The sequence below is a fragment of the Anastrepha ludens genome, chromosome 4, assembly GCF_028408465.1.
Source record: "Anastrepha ludens isolate Willacy chromosome 4, idAnaLude1.1, whole genome shotgun sequence".
Taxonomy (NCBI): Eukaryota; Metazoa; Arthropoda; class Insecta; order Diptera; family Tephritidae; genus Anastrepha; species Anastrepha ludens.
In genome coordinates, this window is record NC_071500.1 from 64,048,482 (window position 1) to 64,069,134 (window position 20,653).

A 20,653-nucleotide genomic window follows, 5' to 3' on the forward strand; every position below is an offset into this window, starting at 1 on the left:
ATAGACAGTTTGACTTACAGCAACATTCCTGAATAACGTATATTTACTGCGAAAATGACAATAGAAACGAATAATAATTTAGCACACCGTGGAATTGAACAAAATAAATAAATTTATAAAATTACAAAATAAACGAAAAATTTAATTCTTTTTCGGGTACAGTTTAAATAAGTTTGGTGAATTTCAAAAAATGTCAGCCGGCAACATCGTTGAAGTGACATTCACTGAATGTACCACTAGATTTATATACAAACCAGCCATATGATGGCTGTCAGCAAAAACGTCAAAAAATAAAATAAAAAATATAAGAAATTTCACTTCCTTCAATTCGAGGACGAATCAAATTTGTTTAAAAAGTAGGTAAAATTCAAAGTTGTGAACCCAAAAACAAAAGCAAAACCCCAAAATCTTCCCAAAATATTTATACATTGAAAATCGTTGTTGAACAGAAAGAAAAAATAGTGCATCATAAGTCAGCTGCGAAGTTGTGGAAAATTCACTAACGCAAAAAAAAAAAATCTCAGTAAGAAATATTACTGAAGCTGGGAAAAGTGTAGTGAAGGATTTTTTTGTACCAAGAAGGTCCAATCGATTTTGCTTTTTTGCAATAAGGACGTTAGCAAGAGTACATTTTGTTAGGGTTGAATTCGGAGGGGGTGTTAAGGAATCGGTAAGCAAAGACTAAAAATGTGTTTGATAATATGTGGCTTAAAAAGCTATGTGTCGGAATTATCATATACATATTTATATGTAATTAATTTATCCTGCAAATTGTACGGTAATTATGTATTTACTGTGCAAGGCATCTCTACAATTTGCTACTACAAATTTAGTATTTTTCTTTGGGCCGATTTCATTTAAGTGAAATTTAAAAAAAAGTTAAATATTGAATCTATTTAAACTAAGTGACTCTGATTAAACTATATAATGATGAAGCTTCTAGTTATTTGAATTTCTTTCCTTTTAGATCCTTACACCGACGTCTAATTGGTTAAACTAAATCCTAGTGACGTCATCAAATATATTTGCGCCACGCCTTGAAATGAGTGGCAAAGTGCGTTTAAAGGAAAATGGGTACCTTGACGAAGATCCGATGACCCTACAAGACATAATATATAAATATATATGCGAGAATTTGGATGTAATAAGTTATGAAGAAGAGGATATGGACGGCAGCATACGCCATCTAAATGATGGTATTGTTCTTCCAAATGATATTTGCGATCGGTTATTGGAAGCATACCAACGCTTTCGGCGTCAATTGAGTGATGATGTGATAAATCTTTTCCAACATGCGACACGCACTTCGTTAAAAATAGTTCACTTGCGAAACAGCAGTCTGTCCAATGAAGGTGAGAAATGCAGCAGAATATTGAGATAACTTTGGATTATTGCACGTTGATTATTTTATATATGTATCAGTATTTGCATACCACCGTTATGACAAATGCAAATAGTGTGACATTTTATTCCATATATTGACTATCTCGATCGGGGTCGGAAATTTATCACAGTGAAAACTACCTTAGAGTATTTACATTTGCACCACTACAAACATAGATATATCTGTATGCATGGAAATACTTTAGATAGCGGTTGTACTTAATTGATTAAGCTGGAAATAAGTTTGAATTGAACGTCAATGACCTTCTAATAAAAACAATGTTAATAAGAAAACTAGTTTTCCATAAAAAAAACCCATATGCATATGCATATCTGAATTTCAACATAATCCACTTTCTATTGTTGTGAAATTACGCGGTCAAATTTCTAGTTTGTTTTTGCAAATGTATGCTCTATATATTTGTAGCAATAAAATCTAAACAACTTGTTATACGATTATGTGCTACAAATAATAGTATGTATTATTCTCTCCTTTCTTTTTTGCATACAAATATTATAAAACTAAATAATCACTCTAACCGAATCTACATCTTCATATTATATCCACTCACAGGTCTAGAGGTTCTTATGCGTCACAAGCTGTATTCACTTACGATATGGTACTGTAATCAAATAAATGTGCACTCGGCGCATTTGCTGACGCTGTACGGTGAGAGGTTGCGTTCACTTGAGCTCGGTATTAATGCGCATATGTTGCAAAACTCCGAACCGAACGAGAAGGAACCTGTGGATTTTCAATTTAATTGCCCGCATCTACGTCGATTGGTTTTGAATGGAGTAGTTTTGCATAATGGCTTACAGCTGAACTCGCTATTCGAACTAACCCATCTTGATTTGACATCATGCATGTTAGCTAGCTTCAGCTTGGAAGCGTTAGCTGCTCTGCCGCTGCTCCATACACTTATATTATTTAATGTATGGCCGATTGCCAATCAACTTCAAGCAATTTGCATGCTACGTCGTCTGCGTACATTGGATATTTCGATTAGTAATTCTGGTAATGGGCATGGTACCTACGATTTGCCTGATCAAACATTGGAAATGTTAATGAACAACTTACGGGAACTCACACACTTGGATATATCAGGCACAAATCTAGCGGGTAATGGTGTAGCAACGAAAGAATCAAATTTTAAATTGCGCACCGATATACCGGGATTAGAGTCACGCATACAGCGACCGTTGCAGTTTTTAGGTCTTTATCATACGGCACATTCGGCCTGTAAACGTCATGATATACCGGCGATTGAGGTATGGAAAATATTCATAAAGTATTTGTTTTTGAAAATTTGTTTTATTAATTTCAATCAAATTACTTTAGATCGCTGGCGATGCCAATGAACATCAGATTCTGACAGCTGCGAGGTATTATTACGATAGACCGATGCTTTTAACGAGGGTAACCGATAACCGACTTGTAAACAAATATTCAAAGGATGTAACATGAACCTGTTTATTTAACTTAGGTTTTGAACGACTTGTACCACCTTTTTCGCTTTGAAATTTGTAAGGACATACATCTTGCTTTGGATGCTGTGCTTACTGCAATGGATAGACATTTGAAATTTAAACATATGCAAATTTCTGGAAGGTAAATCAAAAAAAAAAAATAACAAAAACTGAATTCTAAACAATATTGCTGTGATAAACGGAATCAGTTCAGGGGTCTAAAGAAACTGAAAAGAAAATTGCTAAAATTTCATATTTTTTATGATAACTATCGCAAATTTGAGAGAAGAATCGAACTCGAAGGTAATTAGATTGCCTAAAAGACTGGATTATTTTGGGTAAATGTATATAGAATGATATACCTTATCTGGATACTGAATTCCATGCTCTGGAAGTGAAATTACAAAGCAAAAACGCCAGCTGTTCAATTTCTTTGCTGGTGAATTTACACACATATGTATGTAAGTTGTTGCTACATGTTGTTGTAGCAGTTCATCAAGCCTTGTCGGTACCGTGTAGTCACCATGGATCGTCATCACCAATCTTATTTAATGGTAAGCCCAAAAAGTTGCTGTTTTGTCGGGCGGTGTCCAAAGAGAAAGGTGTTTGAGATGATGTTAAATGTAGTCAGATGAATCTTCATATTTTTGGACATTTAGAAATTCGCGCATGGGACTTCATTGTGGGTTAGGCTGGATTAGTTAAAAAACTCCAGCGCATTCGAATTATTGTGATTATAGATGAAGAATTACATGCACTACTGATGATCCATATCGGCCACAGTGTAGTTTCCTGGGCCTACCGTTAGACGAAGATGCCCGGTTATTACACTACACTGGCAGGGCAAAGTTACTGCTACAACAACAACATCCATATCAGGCATAAAATCGAAGTAGTCTTTTAACATTACCAAATTATTATGAAATTCTTCTGAATTAATGAAATGAACTCCTAGAGCCGTCGAATCAACTTAATCCCGACGATTCAGTATTATATTCATGAAAGGTGTATCAGTGCAGCAACAGTCCTCAAAAATGTTTCGGAAATGTTTTACAATCAATTCGTTGAGCGAAGTTCGTTGTTAAAATTATAATACTTATGAGTACATGTAGATATTGACCACAGCTATTACTATCTGAAATGTCTTCGTTGTCGTTGTAGCAGTGTACTAGGCCCTGCTAGTGCAGTGTAGTCACCGATCGTCATCGCCTAACTCATCTAACGGTAGGTACAGGAAGCGCGCTGGTTCGATAGGTTGGGGCCAGAGCGAGAGGGGTCTTAGGAGAGTGGATTTGAGAGGGATTCAAACTTGACGCTTGGAGGACGAACTTCAAATCGATGTAAACACAATTTATTGCTATCGTAATGCTTATATTTGCCCATAGACTGTCAGCAGTTTTTTTTTTTAAATTTATGAAAAATCTTTTATGGTATAACAACAAAAACTACTACTGCAGATTGTGATTTTTAAACTAGCTTTGAAAGAAAAACTGTGGCAGCACAAATATAAAACCCTGGGGATGTTTTGTAAAATTGGCCACTAATCCTTGCAATTTCCCTTTTTCCCGACCGATGAAGGTGTGACTGAACAGTACATACTTTCTTATAAAGATGCCCAAATGAAGAGTGTTTTAGGCAGACAATTTTCAATTGCTTTGCTTTGCTTAGCATGATTCGTTGGCTGATTGAATGTGAATCAGAATGCATTTTTTTGAATTTTGCGCCATGCTTACGGCATCAAATAAAAAACTAACTAAATAATATTTATATTGATGTAAACTCTACAGAGCAATGTATGTATACACACACACATACACACATTTTAACATAACATTTAATTTTTATTTGCAGTGCCACACTCTTCTACATAGTCAAAGGACGTGATCGGTCAAAATTCGGCACTCCGTTGCGCAACCACATTATTCGTACGCTACTAAATGGTATGGAAACACATCTTTCTGACGACACGATGCTTAGAAATGGTTATCTAACGTTAACGCAGTTTCAAATGCCAAATGACGTGGTTAGTTATGCCTTCTTGTTATATATTTTCCAAATTCTCATTATTTTCGTTTATAGTTGTTCGAATATGAGCGTCTTATTAAAGTCTTATTGCATGGAGTATCGAAAACGGAACAGGAAGGCTTTGTGCAAAGGATAGCAATATATTTGTTGAACACTCTGGCGTGTCAAGTGGATGGCAAACAAAAGCTGTTTCTAGGCGAACTGGGTGTTGTTAGTGTAAGTATTGATTTGACTAAAAGTTTCCTTAACTATAAGAGGCTAACAATTTACTGATTATAATTTCTTTCGTTCGACAGACAATGTTAAGTTTAATTAAAGATCGTTTAACTCGTTCCGTATTTGATGATGTGATGGAAGTTGCATGGTCAACAATGTGGAATGTTACTGATGAGACTGCAATCAATTGTAAGAGGTTTTTAGAGGGACGCGGAATGGAATACTTCTTAAAATGTTTGCGCGTAAGTACTCTTGAGTCCCTAAGTGCTTTCACTATGTTTTTTTTAATCCTACAAACTCTTGTGCTCTTTAAACTCTGGTATACCTCTTTAAATTACTTACGATTTATTTTACAGTCTTTCCCTGATCGTGAGGAATTGTTGAGGAACATGATGGGACTTTTGGGCAATGTGGCTGAAGTAAAATGGCTGCGACCAAAACTTATGACACAAGAATTCATTGAAGTTTTTGCCAAACTATTAGATTCTTCGAGTGACGGAATTGAAGTGAGTAACTTATGGGCCTTTTTACGCCTCAAAACTTTCTTTATTTTATTATTACTATATATTTCATAGGTAAGTTACAATGCTGCGGGAGTGCTGGCACATATCGCATCGGACGGACCTAGCGCTTGGGCAATTGATTCGCCCACACGAGACAGTGTACTGATACGAATGGTGGAAGCTATCAAACGTTGGGATATAAAAAGTGAAAGAAACATTAATTATCGCAGTTTCGAACCGATTTTGGGCCTAGTGCGCTGCTATGAGACACCACAATGCCAACATTGGGCTGTTTGGGCTTTAGCCAATTTGACGCAGGTTTGTTATAATTTAAGCCCACATGCATGCCATACTATGCTATAGTTAAATACTGAAACCGAGGCGGTTTAAAGGTATTTGTTGAAGAAAACTCAAAACTCTTCAACCCTTTTTGAGTGTTTGGCCGAGCTCCTCCTCCTATTTGTGGCGTGCGTCTTGATGGATTAAAGGACGGAAATTTAGTTTGACAAAACTTAAATTCAAATGAATGAAACCCTAAAATTAGATCCATATTGTGCATAAAAAATCGAGACAGCTCAATGCTTCTAAAACAGTCGTAATACTTCTCACCATACGTTAACTCTCAAGGACGGCCACATTCGTAGAATTCCCTCACGATTTGTGGGAAATGTTTTATACTGTTACTGCAACAACTACAAATAATATTGTCAATGCGGTGAACAAATTTTTAAGTTCCCCACACATTTTTGCGAATGCTGCTGAAGTTACAGTCTTTGGGCGGATATAAATCCAGGTCTTTCTGGAAGTGTAGTACCGACTGTTCTGATAATAAAGTTTAGATTCAGTACCGTATGATTATTTAGTGGTGGGATTATATAGGTATACATATAGATACACTTTCTTGGGTTCCGAGTTCCTTCTATTTGTGGTCTGTGCCTTGATGTTTTCCCGTAACTGAAGGGACCTACAGTTTTATGCCGCCTCCGAATGGTGGATGATGCTTTTTTATGGGGAGCTTTGTCATGACAGAAAGTAGGAGGCTATCATGTACTTATAGAGGTTGTCACGCATCCATTCAGCTACGCTGGGCGCTGGCATTGGCTAAATATAAAAGAGATGCCGGTCAATAAGTGTGTTCGAGCGGTAAAATTGCTGCAGTGTTACTTTTTATGAGATATCACGTTCTGCCAGAAAATTTCTGGAATAATGCCAATGCATTCTGTCAGTAAAATGTTGACAATCTGATGATCATTACTAGTTAATCAAGCGCAATATAAAAGTGTGCACTGTCGAATTGAATTCCAAGAGGAGAATTAGTTTTTATGCATTAAAAACTACTTTGAAATTTAATTTATTTATTGTTTTTACCGCAAAATTAAGTTCAAATGAAATGAAGTTGGATTTCCACAGAACATGTTCGGCGGGAAATAATTTCTGTTTCCAATTTCGAAACTCGTAGCTGAGTTTACCGGTCACTGGATGATCGGCACTCACGCGGAAAGCCTAGGGTTACCCCATTGCAGAAGCTGTGGGGTCCTTTCAAAGGAGGAGACTGTTGATCACTTTCTCTGTAAATGTCCGGGTTTGGCAGCTAGATGATGAAGATCAATGGGCGCTCCTTTCTTCGACAGCCTGGGACAGTGCGCCAACCTAAATCCAATCAATCTTCTGCATTATATCAACAGCTCTGGCTTGCTGTAGATATCTGCCTGTTGGAGGTCTCATAATGGCATCAAAACGGCGCTTCAGTGATACTTGAGGAGTGCCAAACTGGCACTTCAACCATTTCATTCACCTACGGGGAGCACACGCTAATTTTTCAAATTCCATCTGGGATCTGCCGAACGCCCTTAGCCGAACCTGGCTTTTTTGACTTCGTGACTTGTCGAACATATTTTTAAATAATTAAAACTTTCCTACATACAATAAGTATATATATATTTTTAATTCCAGGTTTATCCTGAAAAATACTGTCAGCTGGTGAAGCAAGAACATGGTATTGAAATATTGACTGAATTGATTGAACATCCAAGACCATATGATGATATAAAATTGATTGCGCGCAAAGTTATTGAAAAATGTACACATTGGCCAAATTGGTTGCTTGATGGTTAAAACGTAATGTTGTGTAGGCGAAATCAGCTAATGAGTAGATTTGTATGAGCAAATATCGGAAACAACACTCGTGCAACGACGAGTAGAAGTAATCAAATGAACAAAGACAACTGTAATGAATTTGTTCAGCTTCCTCTTAAGAAATGTTTATTTTTAAAAGATGTTTATTTAAATTATACAACAAAAAAATTATAATTATTGAATAATGTAAAATTATTAACGTAAGAATGAAGTGGCGACAAGAAATGCAAGGGTTAAGCTTAAAAATAAAAAAGAAAACCAGTATATGGTCGGCGTTGGCAGTGTATGTATAGATATAAGCACGAATATATCGTTTTCATATTTACATTGCATGTATATAGAATATGTTTGCTCGAATTAAGCTATTTAATAACAAATTGAAAACAAAATCTCGTAACGGCTCTAGTGGCAAAAACAAAAAAACAACAGAAAATTTGCTTAATGAATTTGTGCGTAGCTGAGGTTTTTTTCATAATTAACTCTATGACATTAACCACTCACTTAAAATGAGAAAACAAAGAGTATAAAGAAAATATCGAAAACAACTCCTCTAGGCAGCGTTCTTAGCAGTAAACTTATGCATACTTATGTGTATGTATATACTCGTATATGTTACACTTATTGTTCATTACCTAGGTCATGTATCAAATGTATTTCATACAATATTATTTCATATTTGCATACGAATACATTATATAACACACACACACAATGTAAAATCAAGTACGGAACGCATATTAATTGTTCTGCTTATTTTCATGTCAATCATATTGTAAATATTCGACATAAAACATCCGTTGTAGTTGTACGCATGGCATTTGATTTTTCTTCCTTCGGATTTATGTATGTGTATATGTATAGTAATTTGCGCCTACGTCCTTTGTTGGGTGTTTGACGGAGCACTTCCTCCAGTTGGTGGTGTGCGTCTTAATGTTGTTCCACAAATGGAGGGACCTACAGTTTTATGCCGCCTCCGAACGGCAGATAGATTTTTATGAGGAGCTTTTTCATGGCAGAAATACACTCGGAGGTTGGTCATTTGTTGGGTTGGAAATCAAGTAACTTCGATTTTTACAAAATACACCATACTCGGCAAATCTATACAAGGAGGTGTTGTTTAATCAGCTGATTGTCAGAGTGAGAGTATTTGTATTTTCTTTCCCTCTTCTGTCTTCAATTGAAACTTGACAGTAGCACACCAAATTGTTGCATTTGTAGATTCGATACCACTTTGTATAGATTTGCTCTGATACCAGGATTGCTTTGGACGAATTACGTTCAGTTTTTCTCTTTATTTCGACAATGAAAATAACGGTATACAAATACTGCAAATGGCTCCAAACTGTTTTCTGACTAATTTTCAATTCATGGGCAATGGAATAAGTGTTCACATATCAGTCCGATTCGATGGTTTTTATGATTTTATCATTATTTTCGACGACAGGCTTACAAAAAGGGATTTGTTGGAATCAGCATTTGCGTTTTGGCGTCATTCACTTGGAGGGACTTATAGTTCTACACCGTGTCCGACCGGTAGATGGATTCTTATGAGGAGCTTTTTCATGGCAGAAATACACTCGGAGCTTTCCTTTTGTCTGCTAAGAAGTGACCGCTATTATTAAAATTAATTAGCGCAAAAAGTAAACAAAAAGCAAAAAAAAAAAAGAATATATTTTTAATGACAGTCGTGGTATGTTCTGCGTAACCTCTAATCTGTTAGGTTAGGTTAAATAGCTGCCCTAGCTTGTCGCCCACTTAGACAAATATTCAAAATTCGTCCGTTGTGATGCCATACAGGGAAAGGAGAAGGAAACGAAGAAGGAGCCTTGGGATTAGAGGATGATGAATATGCACTTACGACGACGGTGGCTGATCTACGTTCGTAATTAGCCGCCGCATCAAGCTACTGATGAACTTCAAAAGATGTATGATATCTAAACCCGCTGTATCCACAGGCGTAGCAAAGAAATGAGAGCCCAGATGTCGAAGTCCGTGGCAGGCGCGAGCAGGGCAGCTGAGAAGAATGGTCATCTGTAATAGGCGGATACTTCATCTGGGCGGAAATTCTTCCTATATCAAGACTTAAGTGTCGGAACAAATTACCCCCTCTTGGGCGGGCACCTCTCTAGGGTGAACAAAAGGTGACTGACGGTGAGTGGTCGCCCAAGGGAAGTTCCACTGTGCATACGAGATATTGATGCTAAGTAACGAGGTAGGCGTTGTAAAATATTTTCTTTTCATTTCTCCCTATGTTATCCCTACTTGGAGATTATCAACTTGAGGATCTTGTCGATCTGCAGAACTTGATGATCAAACCTACAGTAAAGGTTAAATGCATCGTACACAGAAATAAAGTTTTTTTAAAATTTCTCAGATTCGTTAAAAGGCTCAATATTTAGGTTTCGCACAAATTGCAAGAAATGCACTTAATATATCTCTAATGCAGTGGTATCGACCATTTTTTGAACACAAGATTCCCAGGCTTACGTTTTGCTATTATGTATAGTGGCGAAGGACTAACAGGATTCAATGGATGTGTTTACGTACGTGTCAGAACGCCGTGCTTGAGACTGCCAACTGATGATTTCTCATGATTCACGAATATTATTTGTATAATGAAGGAAGTATTTGCATTTTCAATTAAGGGGCATAATATCTTATTATGTAAGCAATTTTTACTGGGGTTCTACTTAGCTTCCATGAAGACAATGGCAAGATCGAAAAATATGAATATGAATAACCCTACGGATTATAAATATACTAACGATATCAATAAGTAGTCCAATAGTACGAAGGGCTAAAGTTGCATTGTCAGGTCCGCATAACACTGGAAAAATTAAGTTCTAGCTGTTCAAACTACCACCTAACCAGGATAGGTAGATTTGTCTTGTACAAAGAACGTTCCGAAGACAAGCTGGTTTCTTAAACAAAAGTCGAGATAATTAGAACAAATTGCCTGCAAGTAATTGAATTATGTAAAAGCCAACTTACTCACCATTTGATTCAGAGAAATGCCAAATGCAATCAAGTTGGCATTATTTTCAAATGGGCGTGGCGAATATCTCCTTGTTTTGTTACGCCATGATTAGTGGGATATGATTTACCGTTATATATATACCTACGAGGGTGCTTTGAAAAGTCTGTGCTAAGTCAGAAAGACGGCGCAATATCGAGGTTATGTTTAGTTAGTAGCATCCCTTGGAAGCACACAACCAAGTTTCAGCCAGATCGGTTTGTTTATTTGTGTTTGGCATTCGTTTGAATCGAGGAAGTTGAGAGATTATCCTCTTCCATCACGACAACGCTCCAGCTCACGCCTCAGCAGTTGTGGCCGCAAAATGAATGGAACTAGGGGTCAAACTCGTTGTACATCTCCCGTATTCTCTAGACTTGGATCTCCAATTTGAAGACAAGCTTGGCGGGGGAAAAATGTTATTCAAACGAGGAGGTGATTGTAGAAGCGAGTGGCTATTTTTCAGACTTGAACAAATCCTATTATTTGGAAAGGGATCAACAAATTCGAACGGTGTTCGGCGAAGTCTATAAGCCTAAAAGGACACTACAAGGTGAAGTCCCAAATAAACAAGACTAGCGTCATAAAAATGTTTTTGATGGCGCCATCTTTTTAATGAGTTAGAGCGTTGACTTCCAGTGAAAGCTTGATGAACCTCGGTTCAGTGGAAGCGAAGTTATTGCGTCTAAAATGTCAGTATGTTTGTGTCATCAGTACAAAAATGAGTTTCGAACAAAGAGCTGATATCAAATTTTGTTTTAAAGTCGGTAATACGTTTACCGAAACATTTGAATGGATGAAAAAAGTTTATGGCGATGATTGTCTATTTCATGCCAGAGTTCATTAGTGGTTTACACGTTTCAGAGATGGTTATGAGGACATAAATGACAATGAACATACGGACGGCCCAAAATCAGTAATCACAAAAAACTCCATCGAAATTGTTCGTAAATTTATCAAAACTGAACCGAAATCATCGTTGAATCGGAGTTGAATATCGCCAAAACATCGATTTATCTGATAATTTGGGCTTACGTAAGGTCAGTGCACGTTTCAGTCCGCACAAGTTAACTGAGGTCCAAAAATTGCTCAGAATTCAACTTTCGAAAGACCTCATTAAAGAGGAGAGGAAAGACGAGAACTCCCTTTACAACATTATAACTGGTGGTGAAAAGTGGTGTTTCCAACATGAACCTGAAACTAAGCGTCAAAGTGCCGAATGGAGGGCCCCAGACGAGACACCACCCAAGAAATCGCGTTTGGAGAAGTGAAAAATCAAGTCGATGTCCATTTGCTTTTATGATTCCAAGGGAATTGCCCACAAGGAGTTCATGCCAATGTGCCAAACCGTCAATGCGATTTTTTATCCTGGAGTTTTGAAGCGTTTGTTGCACCGCATTCGTCGAATTCGCCCTGAATACCGCGAAGGAGGAAGCTGGCGCTTATTGCATGATAATCCACCATCTCATCGATCCACTCTTGTGACTGATTTTTTGACCAGAAATCGCATTTTAACCATCAATCACTCACCGTATTCGCCTGATATGGCTCCCTGTGACTTCTACCTATTCGAAAAATTGCGTTTGGCCATGAAAGGAAAACGTTTTGCGTTCATAGGGGACATCCAAAAAGCTTGTACCGACATCCTGAAGGGCATTCCGGTGAATGACCTGAAACAATCTTTTGAAAAACTTTTAGATCGCGCTTAACAGTGTATCAAGGGCAGAGGGGACTATTTTGAATAAATAAACTCGAAGTTTTTAGAACATAGCTCCTGTCGTTTTTATTTTAGCCCAGTCTTGTTTATTTTGGACTTCACCTGGTATGCCAAAAATAAAAAAGCTTTACCCCAAACAATTACGTGTTTTTTATTTTTGGGCGAACTTTTAAAGGTTCGATAGTCTAAGTAAGTATTCTAGTTTAGAACAAAATTTCAAACAACTTCTCATGAAAATTCAATTTCGTCAACAAAGTGTTGTTACGTCATGGTTCAATACAGGTTGGTTGAAAAGTATTGAAAGCGACACCTATTAACCAGTAAATATTGGGCGTCATTTAAATATTTCCTCTTTCATTCGAAGACCCAAGAAATTACATTTGGATTCATCAAACTATGAAGTTGGCGTGTCAGTTGATTCTTTTTTGTTTTTGTTTTTTGCAACAGTGCAGTGATAGAATTCTTTGATTTGAAAGGTTTAGCAGCAGCAGAAATTCCTAAAAAGTTGTGAAAGTATTGAAGGTATGGTATATGGTATTTAAATCTTGCTATTTTTGCAATATCCTTAGCTGTATGCAAATAGAGTATTGTGCAAAATCTAAGCAACTTTTCCACTCAGTCATAAATGCCAATATTTTTCTTAAAAATACACAAAAGTAACATTTATCCGTTTGAGGTAATTTATGTCATTTCGTTTTTCAAACTGAGTTCAAAATAAAAGTATGTTACATAGCCGTGCCATCTGTTCTTAATTTTCGCGGACTAGCAGATAACCTGCATTGTTCTTAAAGGGTTGCGAAATATCATTCACAGTGTGGATAAGTTGGAAATTAATGCTGTAACTACAAAATCAAAAAACGCAAGAGAATAATGTTTCAGCTCAAAATCGATGGGCAGTCATTGGCATGATGAAAACTAAAAAACTGTGACTATGCTGAGATAGCCAGTTTAGTTCAATATATGGTATCGGGTTTTCCATTAACAAGTGTTATTGGTTAATGGATTGCGCTATCGAGAGATGATTAACCATGGCCGGAAATGGATGGTATTGATCTGGACAACGTTTATTTTCAACAAGACGGCGCTACGTGCCGTACAAGCAACGAAACCATTGATATTTTACGGCGACCGTGTTATCTCCCGAAGAGGTGATCACAATTGGCCACCGAGATCTTGTGATTGAACACCTTGTGACTTTTTTCTTTGGGGCCACATGAAAAAAAGGTCTACATAGGGCAGCAATTTTGCAATTCGGTTATGGAAAATTTTATGGAAAGGATATCGTCCTGTAAGCGTGGTCGTGATGGTTATTTGCCTGATGTTATTTTCCACTATCAACCGCATACCTTCCGCTTTATAATGAAATAAACATCCGATCATTTATATTAAAAAAAAACATTTTTCTTTGAATAACAAAATAACTCCTCTGTTTGGAAAACCGTATATATTCCGAGTTTACTGACTATTAGCGCTTCAGTAGAACGGATATTTTCAACACAATTCGAATTAATCGTGTGTCGAGTTCTACGACTTTTTGAAAATAAGTTCAGAACAGCTCCACTAAATTACTGCGAAGGACAAATGCTAAAGCCGAAGTTGAATGTTGAGGACGCTGTGATGAGGTCGAGGAAGATTGAATTATGTTAGTTGATAGTTAATTTTATTAGTTTAGGATTGTTCAACATATGAGTGTAAAATTTATAGAAAGAAAGGAAAATTCTTCCAACTTTGATATCATTTTATAATCCTTTTTTTCATTTCGACACCCCAGTGCGTTTTTTCTTTTTTTCGGTCAAAAACTGTGGCATACCAAAGATTCCGGGCATGGAATATCAAATGATAGAAAAAGTTTTTTCTAATAGCTGTCGTCTCTTGGCAGGCAATGACAGATTTCCGAGCGTATTTCTGCCATGTACTAGTACTGTATGCCTACCACGTACTCACCAATTCGGTTACCGCGGCCGCCATCGTCGCACTCATCTACAGAGGAGCGGATAGTATTCTAGCTTATAGTAAATCGGGAGTATCAGTACGCAAAATAGTACTAAAAGTAAATCGAAATGAAAAAATTGTCCAAACTCTAAGATTGACGACAGGTGTAGCAGAGAGATAAGGCGGTTGGGTGTCAATAAAAACACCAGCCCTAAGCAAATTAGATGTGTACTTTCTCCCAATGTTACGAAGAGAAGAGTACAGCAAATTTTGAATGAAGATTCGAATTTAAAATGTTAGAATAAACCAGCTGGACCTAGGCTTACACTACGCCACATGACAACTAGACATGGATTCGACTATAACCATTAGTTCTGGGATGATGAATGGCATTGCATCATTTTTAGCTATGAAAAAAAATTGAGTCTCGATGGGCCTGATGGTTGCCAGAAGTATTGGAGAGATTTTGGCGAGCTACGACAAACCGCGTCACTTCCGAAACTTCCAAGGTGGCTCTCTTATGTCCTGAAGTGCTTTAAGCTTCCGTCCCAATAACTCAATTTGTTGTATTTCGCATAAGATGAACGCAGAAAATTGCGTAAAGGCCTTGGATAATGTTTTAATGAAGAATTTCACGATGAGTCTTAAACCTATCAGCAAGGCAATGCTCCATTGCAGTTAGTCCACACCTAGGTTAGGGTGAGTGGCTGTCGCAGTGTCACACTTACACTTGTCGTAGATCCATTGTGACACTGTGATACCTAAATCCAATAGAAAACTTCTAGAGCATTCTTAACTTGTTAGACTATTGCATCTTAAGAAAGCTTTTCAATAGGAATGGCCAAAAATCGTCCTTAGTGTGCTTCAATCCCAGTAAATTCGGTGCCACGACGACTAGTATTAATTACAATAAATAACGAAGGGCATACATAATTGGCGCTTACACCTATTTTGGGTGTTTGGCCGAGCTCCTCCTCCTATTTGTGGCGTGTATCTTGATGTTGTTCCACAAATGGAGGGACTTACATATTCAAGCCGACTCCGAACGGCAGATATTTTTTATATTACATTACACCTATTTTGTGCGTTCTCACTTTGAGTATGTCATTATTAAATATTAATAATAACAACATTTCGCAATCAATAGGATTGAGAAAATTCAAAAGATGTGTTTTACGATTTACTAAACCTCTTCCATCTTATATATGTAAGTACGGCACTCGAAGTGTAACCAACTTCAGACGTCTCGCGCAGCTCATGCACGGTGCAGTTTGCGATTCGTTTCTGGACCGTTTCAAGGCCATAGTCAAGGGGAAAGGTGGTCATATCGAGCAAAAGTAAATTGATTCTTAATTTTGTATTATTTTCACATATTTTTTACTTTGAAATGAATAAAAGTAATTTTCCAAACTAAATTTATGTTCTTTTTAATTGGTTACACTTCGAATAGAGGCGTTTGCGCAGGACATCTAATACACTAGAAGCGTGTCTTTCATCTATTACAACATGATCGATCTGGTTTCGCGTTTTTCGATCAGGAGACAGCCAGGTAGCTTGGTGTATCTTTTTATGCTGGAATCTGATGCTGCAGACTATCATGTTTCGGGCCCCGGCGAAGTCGATCAGCCTCTGTCCGTTACCGGATGTTTCGTTGTGCACGCTGAATTTTCCGACTGTGGGACCAAAAATTCCCTCCTTGCCCACCCTGGCGTTGAAGTCCCCCAGCACAATTTTTATGTCGTGGCGGGGGCAGCGCTCATAGGGACGATCCAAGCGCTCACAGAAGGAATCTTTGGTCGCATCGTCCTTCTCTTTCGTCGAGGCGTGGGCGCAAATTAGCGAGATGATAAAAGAACGGGCTTTGATGCGGATTATTGCGAGACGCTTATCCACCGGAGTGAACGGCAGTACTTGGTCTCTCTCTCCCACAACAAATCCGACACCGAATTTGCGCTCCTTTACATGGCAGCTGTAGTAGACGTCGCAAGGTCCTATGTTTTTCTTGCTTTGCCCCGTCCCTCGCATTTCTTGAATGGCAGTGAGGACATCAACCAGCCGGGCAGAGGCACCTTAAGTGGCGGGTTCCAAACCCAGCGCACAACCAGCTATCCTGGAATGCTTCGCCTTCTCACGCTAGCTCACTCCCGAACGGAAGTTCGGAAGCTACCCAGAGGATACGTGGGCTAATCCCGGACGTTGTAAGCTGCTTGAACCATATGCAGAAGGATCGTCCTGGCCACTCCCAAGTGAATGGCGATCAGTAACTTTCCCCACTTGCGTGGACTTCTACACATGGAACCATCCTCCGATCCAAGGGAATGGTTAAGTTAAAAATACAATATAAATAATTAAATTCCATTCATAAAATAACATAAAATTATAGACCTTTTTCAATGTTTTACTTCCATTTCAGAAGGGGGATAAAAATAAAAAAATAAAAATAAATAATTGGCGCGTACACTTCTGTTAGGTTTTTGGCCGAGCTCCTCCTCCTATTTGTGGTGTGCGTCTTGATGTTGTTCCACAAATGGAGGGACCTAAAGTTTCAAGCCGACTCCGAACGGCAGATATTTTTTTTTTTATGAGGAACTTTTTCATGGCAGAAATACACTCGGAGGTTTGCCATTGCCTGCCGAGGGGCGACCGCTATTAGAAAAATGTTTTTATTAATTTTGCTTTCACCGAGATTCGAACCAACGACCTCTCTGTGAATTCCGAATGGTAATCACGCACCAACCCATTCGGCTACGGCGGCCGGGATAAACCTATGCCCCTTTTCCCTTACCTCCAAATTGCATCAACGAGTTAAGTAGCATTCGAAAACATTTACCAAACTTTACACGACCTTCTAATATTGAATCATGCAAAAAACACAAACGAGTTAATGTACACAAATAAACAGTGTTTATTTTCATGTTGTCAAACAAGCGTACCTGTAAGTCAAATATTTGTTGCACTTTGTGTAATACACTTTGTGAAAATATTTTCAAACATCAAATTAAATAAACTTAAAATGTGCGTACATCGGATAGGCTGACACACTTTGTATATACTATTACCACGTGATATAAATGTTATTAGCACTGAGGGCCCTAGTAGCCAGTGTGCTAATTAAGTTAGGGCTATGTTGTATATATCCCCTATAAATATAAATGTTATTGCTCTAGTTCCGCCACCTTGTATAGACTCGCCTGGGTTGTAATCATCAGTAATCAGATACAACTGAGAGCTCAGTTCGAAATGTGAGATAAATCATATAAAAAGTATGTTTTCCAGCCTTCTGAAAATGAAAAGCAAACCCGAACACACACGCACACATATGTACATATGAAAATATCACTTGTAATTTACTTGCACACAAATTAATTTACATTAAATTACACATGACTTGTTAAAACAAAAAACAAAAAAAATTATAATTTTTCTTTCACATAAAATTTAAAAAAAAAAAAAAGTAAATAAATGACAATAAACAAAAATTCTCTAGCGACGACGACGGCGGCTACGGGAGCGCGATCGTTTGCGTCGACTACGACCTCTCCTACCGCCGCGACGCCGTCGACCACCACGGTCGTACATGCCGCCACCATCCTCGTAATTCGCAGCATCAGTTGGCTGTGGAAAAGTAAAAAATGGAGGTGTCATTAGATGCCACATACATACATACGTATCGTTTATCGTTTAATAAAATCATTTGCTATGCTCTCACCTGTATTTTTCGCGATTTTCGAGATGTCACCTCGTCTTCCTCCGAGCTATACGCGCTCAATTCATCCGACATATCATTATTAGCATCTAAATCGTTGTAGTTGCGGTTGCTTTTATGAGTATTCGTACTCGTACTGCTTTTTGTTGTTTTACTCATTTTTTCTGCTTATAATTTATTTTTGAATTGGCTTTAAATTGGTACAGCTTCAGCGTTGCTAGTGATCCTTTCCTTGTGGCGTCTCTATACCAAACATATGATTTTGTCCTTTTATATTTTTATAATTTAAGTATATTTATTTTTCGCCAAAATATTTTAACACAAAATAAAAAAAACACTAATAAGAAAAAAATAATTATACGTTATTTATGTTTGAAAAAATATATAGAATGAGAAAATTTGTGAAATTTATATGTCAGCATTTTTGGAAATCTACTCATCTTTGATGGGTGACTATGATTAGGAGAATGCCGATGAGTGTTTACTTGGAACCCAGTACAACTGGTGTGAGTGCTTTATAATTACCTGCGCATGATTCAATAATAAAGTGAACAAAAGGTTCTGTAAAGTTTGACAACTGATTTCGGATGCTACTTAAATCGTTGATGCAATTTGAAAGTAAGAGGAAAAGGGGCAAACGTTTATTCCCTTTTTGAACAGGTAGTAAAAATTTTAAAAAGGACGATTTAAACCATAAATAATTTAGTGTTATTTTGTGAATGGTAAGTAATTATTTATAATTTTCGCCACATATACAAAGTGAAGTCCAAAATAAACAAGACTGAGCTAAAATAGAAACGACAGGAGCTTTGTTCTGATAACTTCGAGTTTATTTATTCAAAATAGTTCCCTTTGGCCTTGATACACTATTATGCGCGATCTAAAAGCTTTTCGAAAAAGTGTTTCAGATCATTAACCGGAATGTCCTTCAGGATGTCGGTACTAGCTTTTTGGATGGCATTGTAATGTAATTTTCCAAATAGGTAGAAGTAACAGGGAACCATATCATGCGAATACGGTGAGAGATTGATAGTTAAAATGCGATTTCTGGTCAAAAAATCAGTCACAAGAGTGGATCGATGAGATGATGCATTATCATGCCGAAATTTACGAACAATTTCGATGGAGTTTTCAGTGATTACTGATTTTGGGCGGCCCGTATGTTCACTGTCATTTATTTTCTGAACTCTGGCACGGGATAGACAATCATCGCCACAAACTTTGATATGAGCTCTTTGTTCGAAACTCATTTTTGTACCGATGACACAAACATACTGACAATTAAGATGCAATAACTTCGCTTCCATTGAACCGAATGTCACCAAGTTTTCACTGGAACTCAGCTAGGGATGTAACTTCCAACGCATTAACTCATTAAGAAGATGGCCCCATCAAAAATATTTTTATGACGTCAGTCTTCTTTATTTTGGACTTCACCTTGTATAATGATAATGCATTTGATTCACATCTATTTTAAAAATTTCTGCAACTTTTGGTACGTTTACAAAAGCTTTGACAACCTATTCTTAAAAACTGTAAGTTTCCCACAAAAAAGGTAGTTTTCCCATTCTTAGAAAGTCTATGTTAATCTATTAGGAATTTTTGATATTTCCTGTACCATATCGTCCCAAGCCCAATGAATTGTTTTGGTTGGGTCTTCCAAAGCAATTTACTTACGTTGGATTTGATTTTACCTAATTTCACAAGACGTTCCTCAAGATTATTTTTCCAGGTGAAACACGCAACAAACAGTATATTTATTTTTATTTATTCCTTGGAACATCTTAAAAGTATACTAACAGTAAGGACTCAAAAATGCATGCATAAATTTAGAAGATGTGCTCCTCTTAATTGGAGCATAGGGCGGAAAATAGTCTCTTCCAACGGCTTCTGTCATATGCATAGCTCCTAGTCTGACTCCAGGAATGAAATTGCTCGCTTTCCGGTCCTCAACTATATTATCTTTGGGCGACCACAACCTCTTTTCCTTGTGGATTCCATTGAAAAGCCATTTTTGCTGTGTTGCTGTTGTTTTAATGCAACGTGTGGCCAATCCAGCTCCTTTTGCTCTTTTTGATTTCCAGGTTAGTGGATATATTTTTTGTGAGAGCGTGAAGCTTCTCGTTTGTTATGGTAACTGGCCGGCGCATGAATATCTGTGTCGGCCCCTTCGTCCTCCGCTAACACACTGCCCAGTGTTGTCATTCATCCGAATGATTAAAGCTTCTGTCACCGGTGTGTGTCTCCATGCGCATAAGTTTTGTTTTTGCTATGTTCACTTTTAAGCTTATCAACCGCGCATTTTCCACAAGGGCTTCTACTTTCTTCTGAGTGGCATGCAGTGAAAGAGACAGGAAACAAATATCATCTGCATAGTCCAGATCGTATTAGCAGATAGGTTTCTGCGGATAAAATATTATTTTTAGTGATAAGTTCTCACTCGAATTACTCAAGATGAAGTCCAAAATAAACAAGACTGCCGTCATAAAAATATTTTTGATGGCGCCATCTTTTTAATTAGGTAATACGTTGGAAGCTACATACATCCCTAG

At 37.5% G+C, this 20,653-nt stretch overlaps 2 protein-coding genes across 2 annotated transcripts; one reads left to right on the plus strand and one right to left on the minus strand.

Moving 5' to 3' along the window:
- The first annotated feature begins 264 nt into the window (after positions 1 to 264).
- LOC128859604 (protein zer-1 homolog) lies at positions 265 to 8,541 on the plus strand. Its single transcript, XM_054096545.1, has 11 exons — positions 265 to 670; positions 968 to 1,352; positions 1,958 to 2,655; positions 2,726 to 2,803; positions 2,871 to 2,995; positions 4,705 to 4,876; positions 4,933 to 5,094; positions 5,175 to 5,336; positions 5,451 to 5,600; positions 5,670 to 5,915; positions 7,551 to 8,541. The coding sequence occupies exons 2-11, from the start codon at positions 1,043 to 1,045 to the stop codon at positions 7,710 to 7,712; spliced, it is 2,265 nt and encodes a 754-aa protein (XP_053952520.1). The 5' UTR covers positions 265 to 670; positions 968 to 1,042; the 3' UTR covers positions 7,713 to 8,541.
- Positions 8,542 to 17,717: 9,176 nt separating this feature from the next.
- LOC128861578 (sperm protamine P1-type-like) lies at positions 17,718 to 18,485 on the minus strand. The gene is made up of 2 exons (XM_054099819.1): positions 18,105 to 18,485; positions 17,718 to 18,010 (listed from the first exon to the last, which is right to left on the minus strand). Exons 1-2 carry the CDS (start codon positions 18,258 to 18,260, stop codon positions 17,879 to 17,881), a joined length of 288 nt encoding a protein of 95 aa, XP_053955794.1. The 5' UTR covers positions 18,261 to 18,485; the 3' UTR covers positions 17,718 to 17,878.
- Positions 18,486 to 20,653: the final 2,168 nt, after the last annotated feature.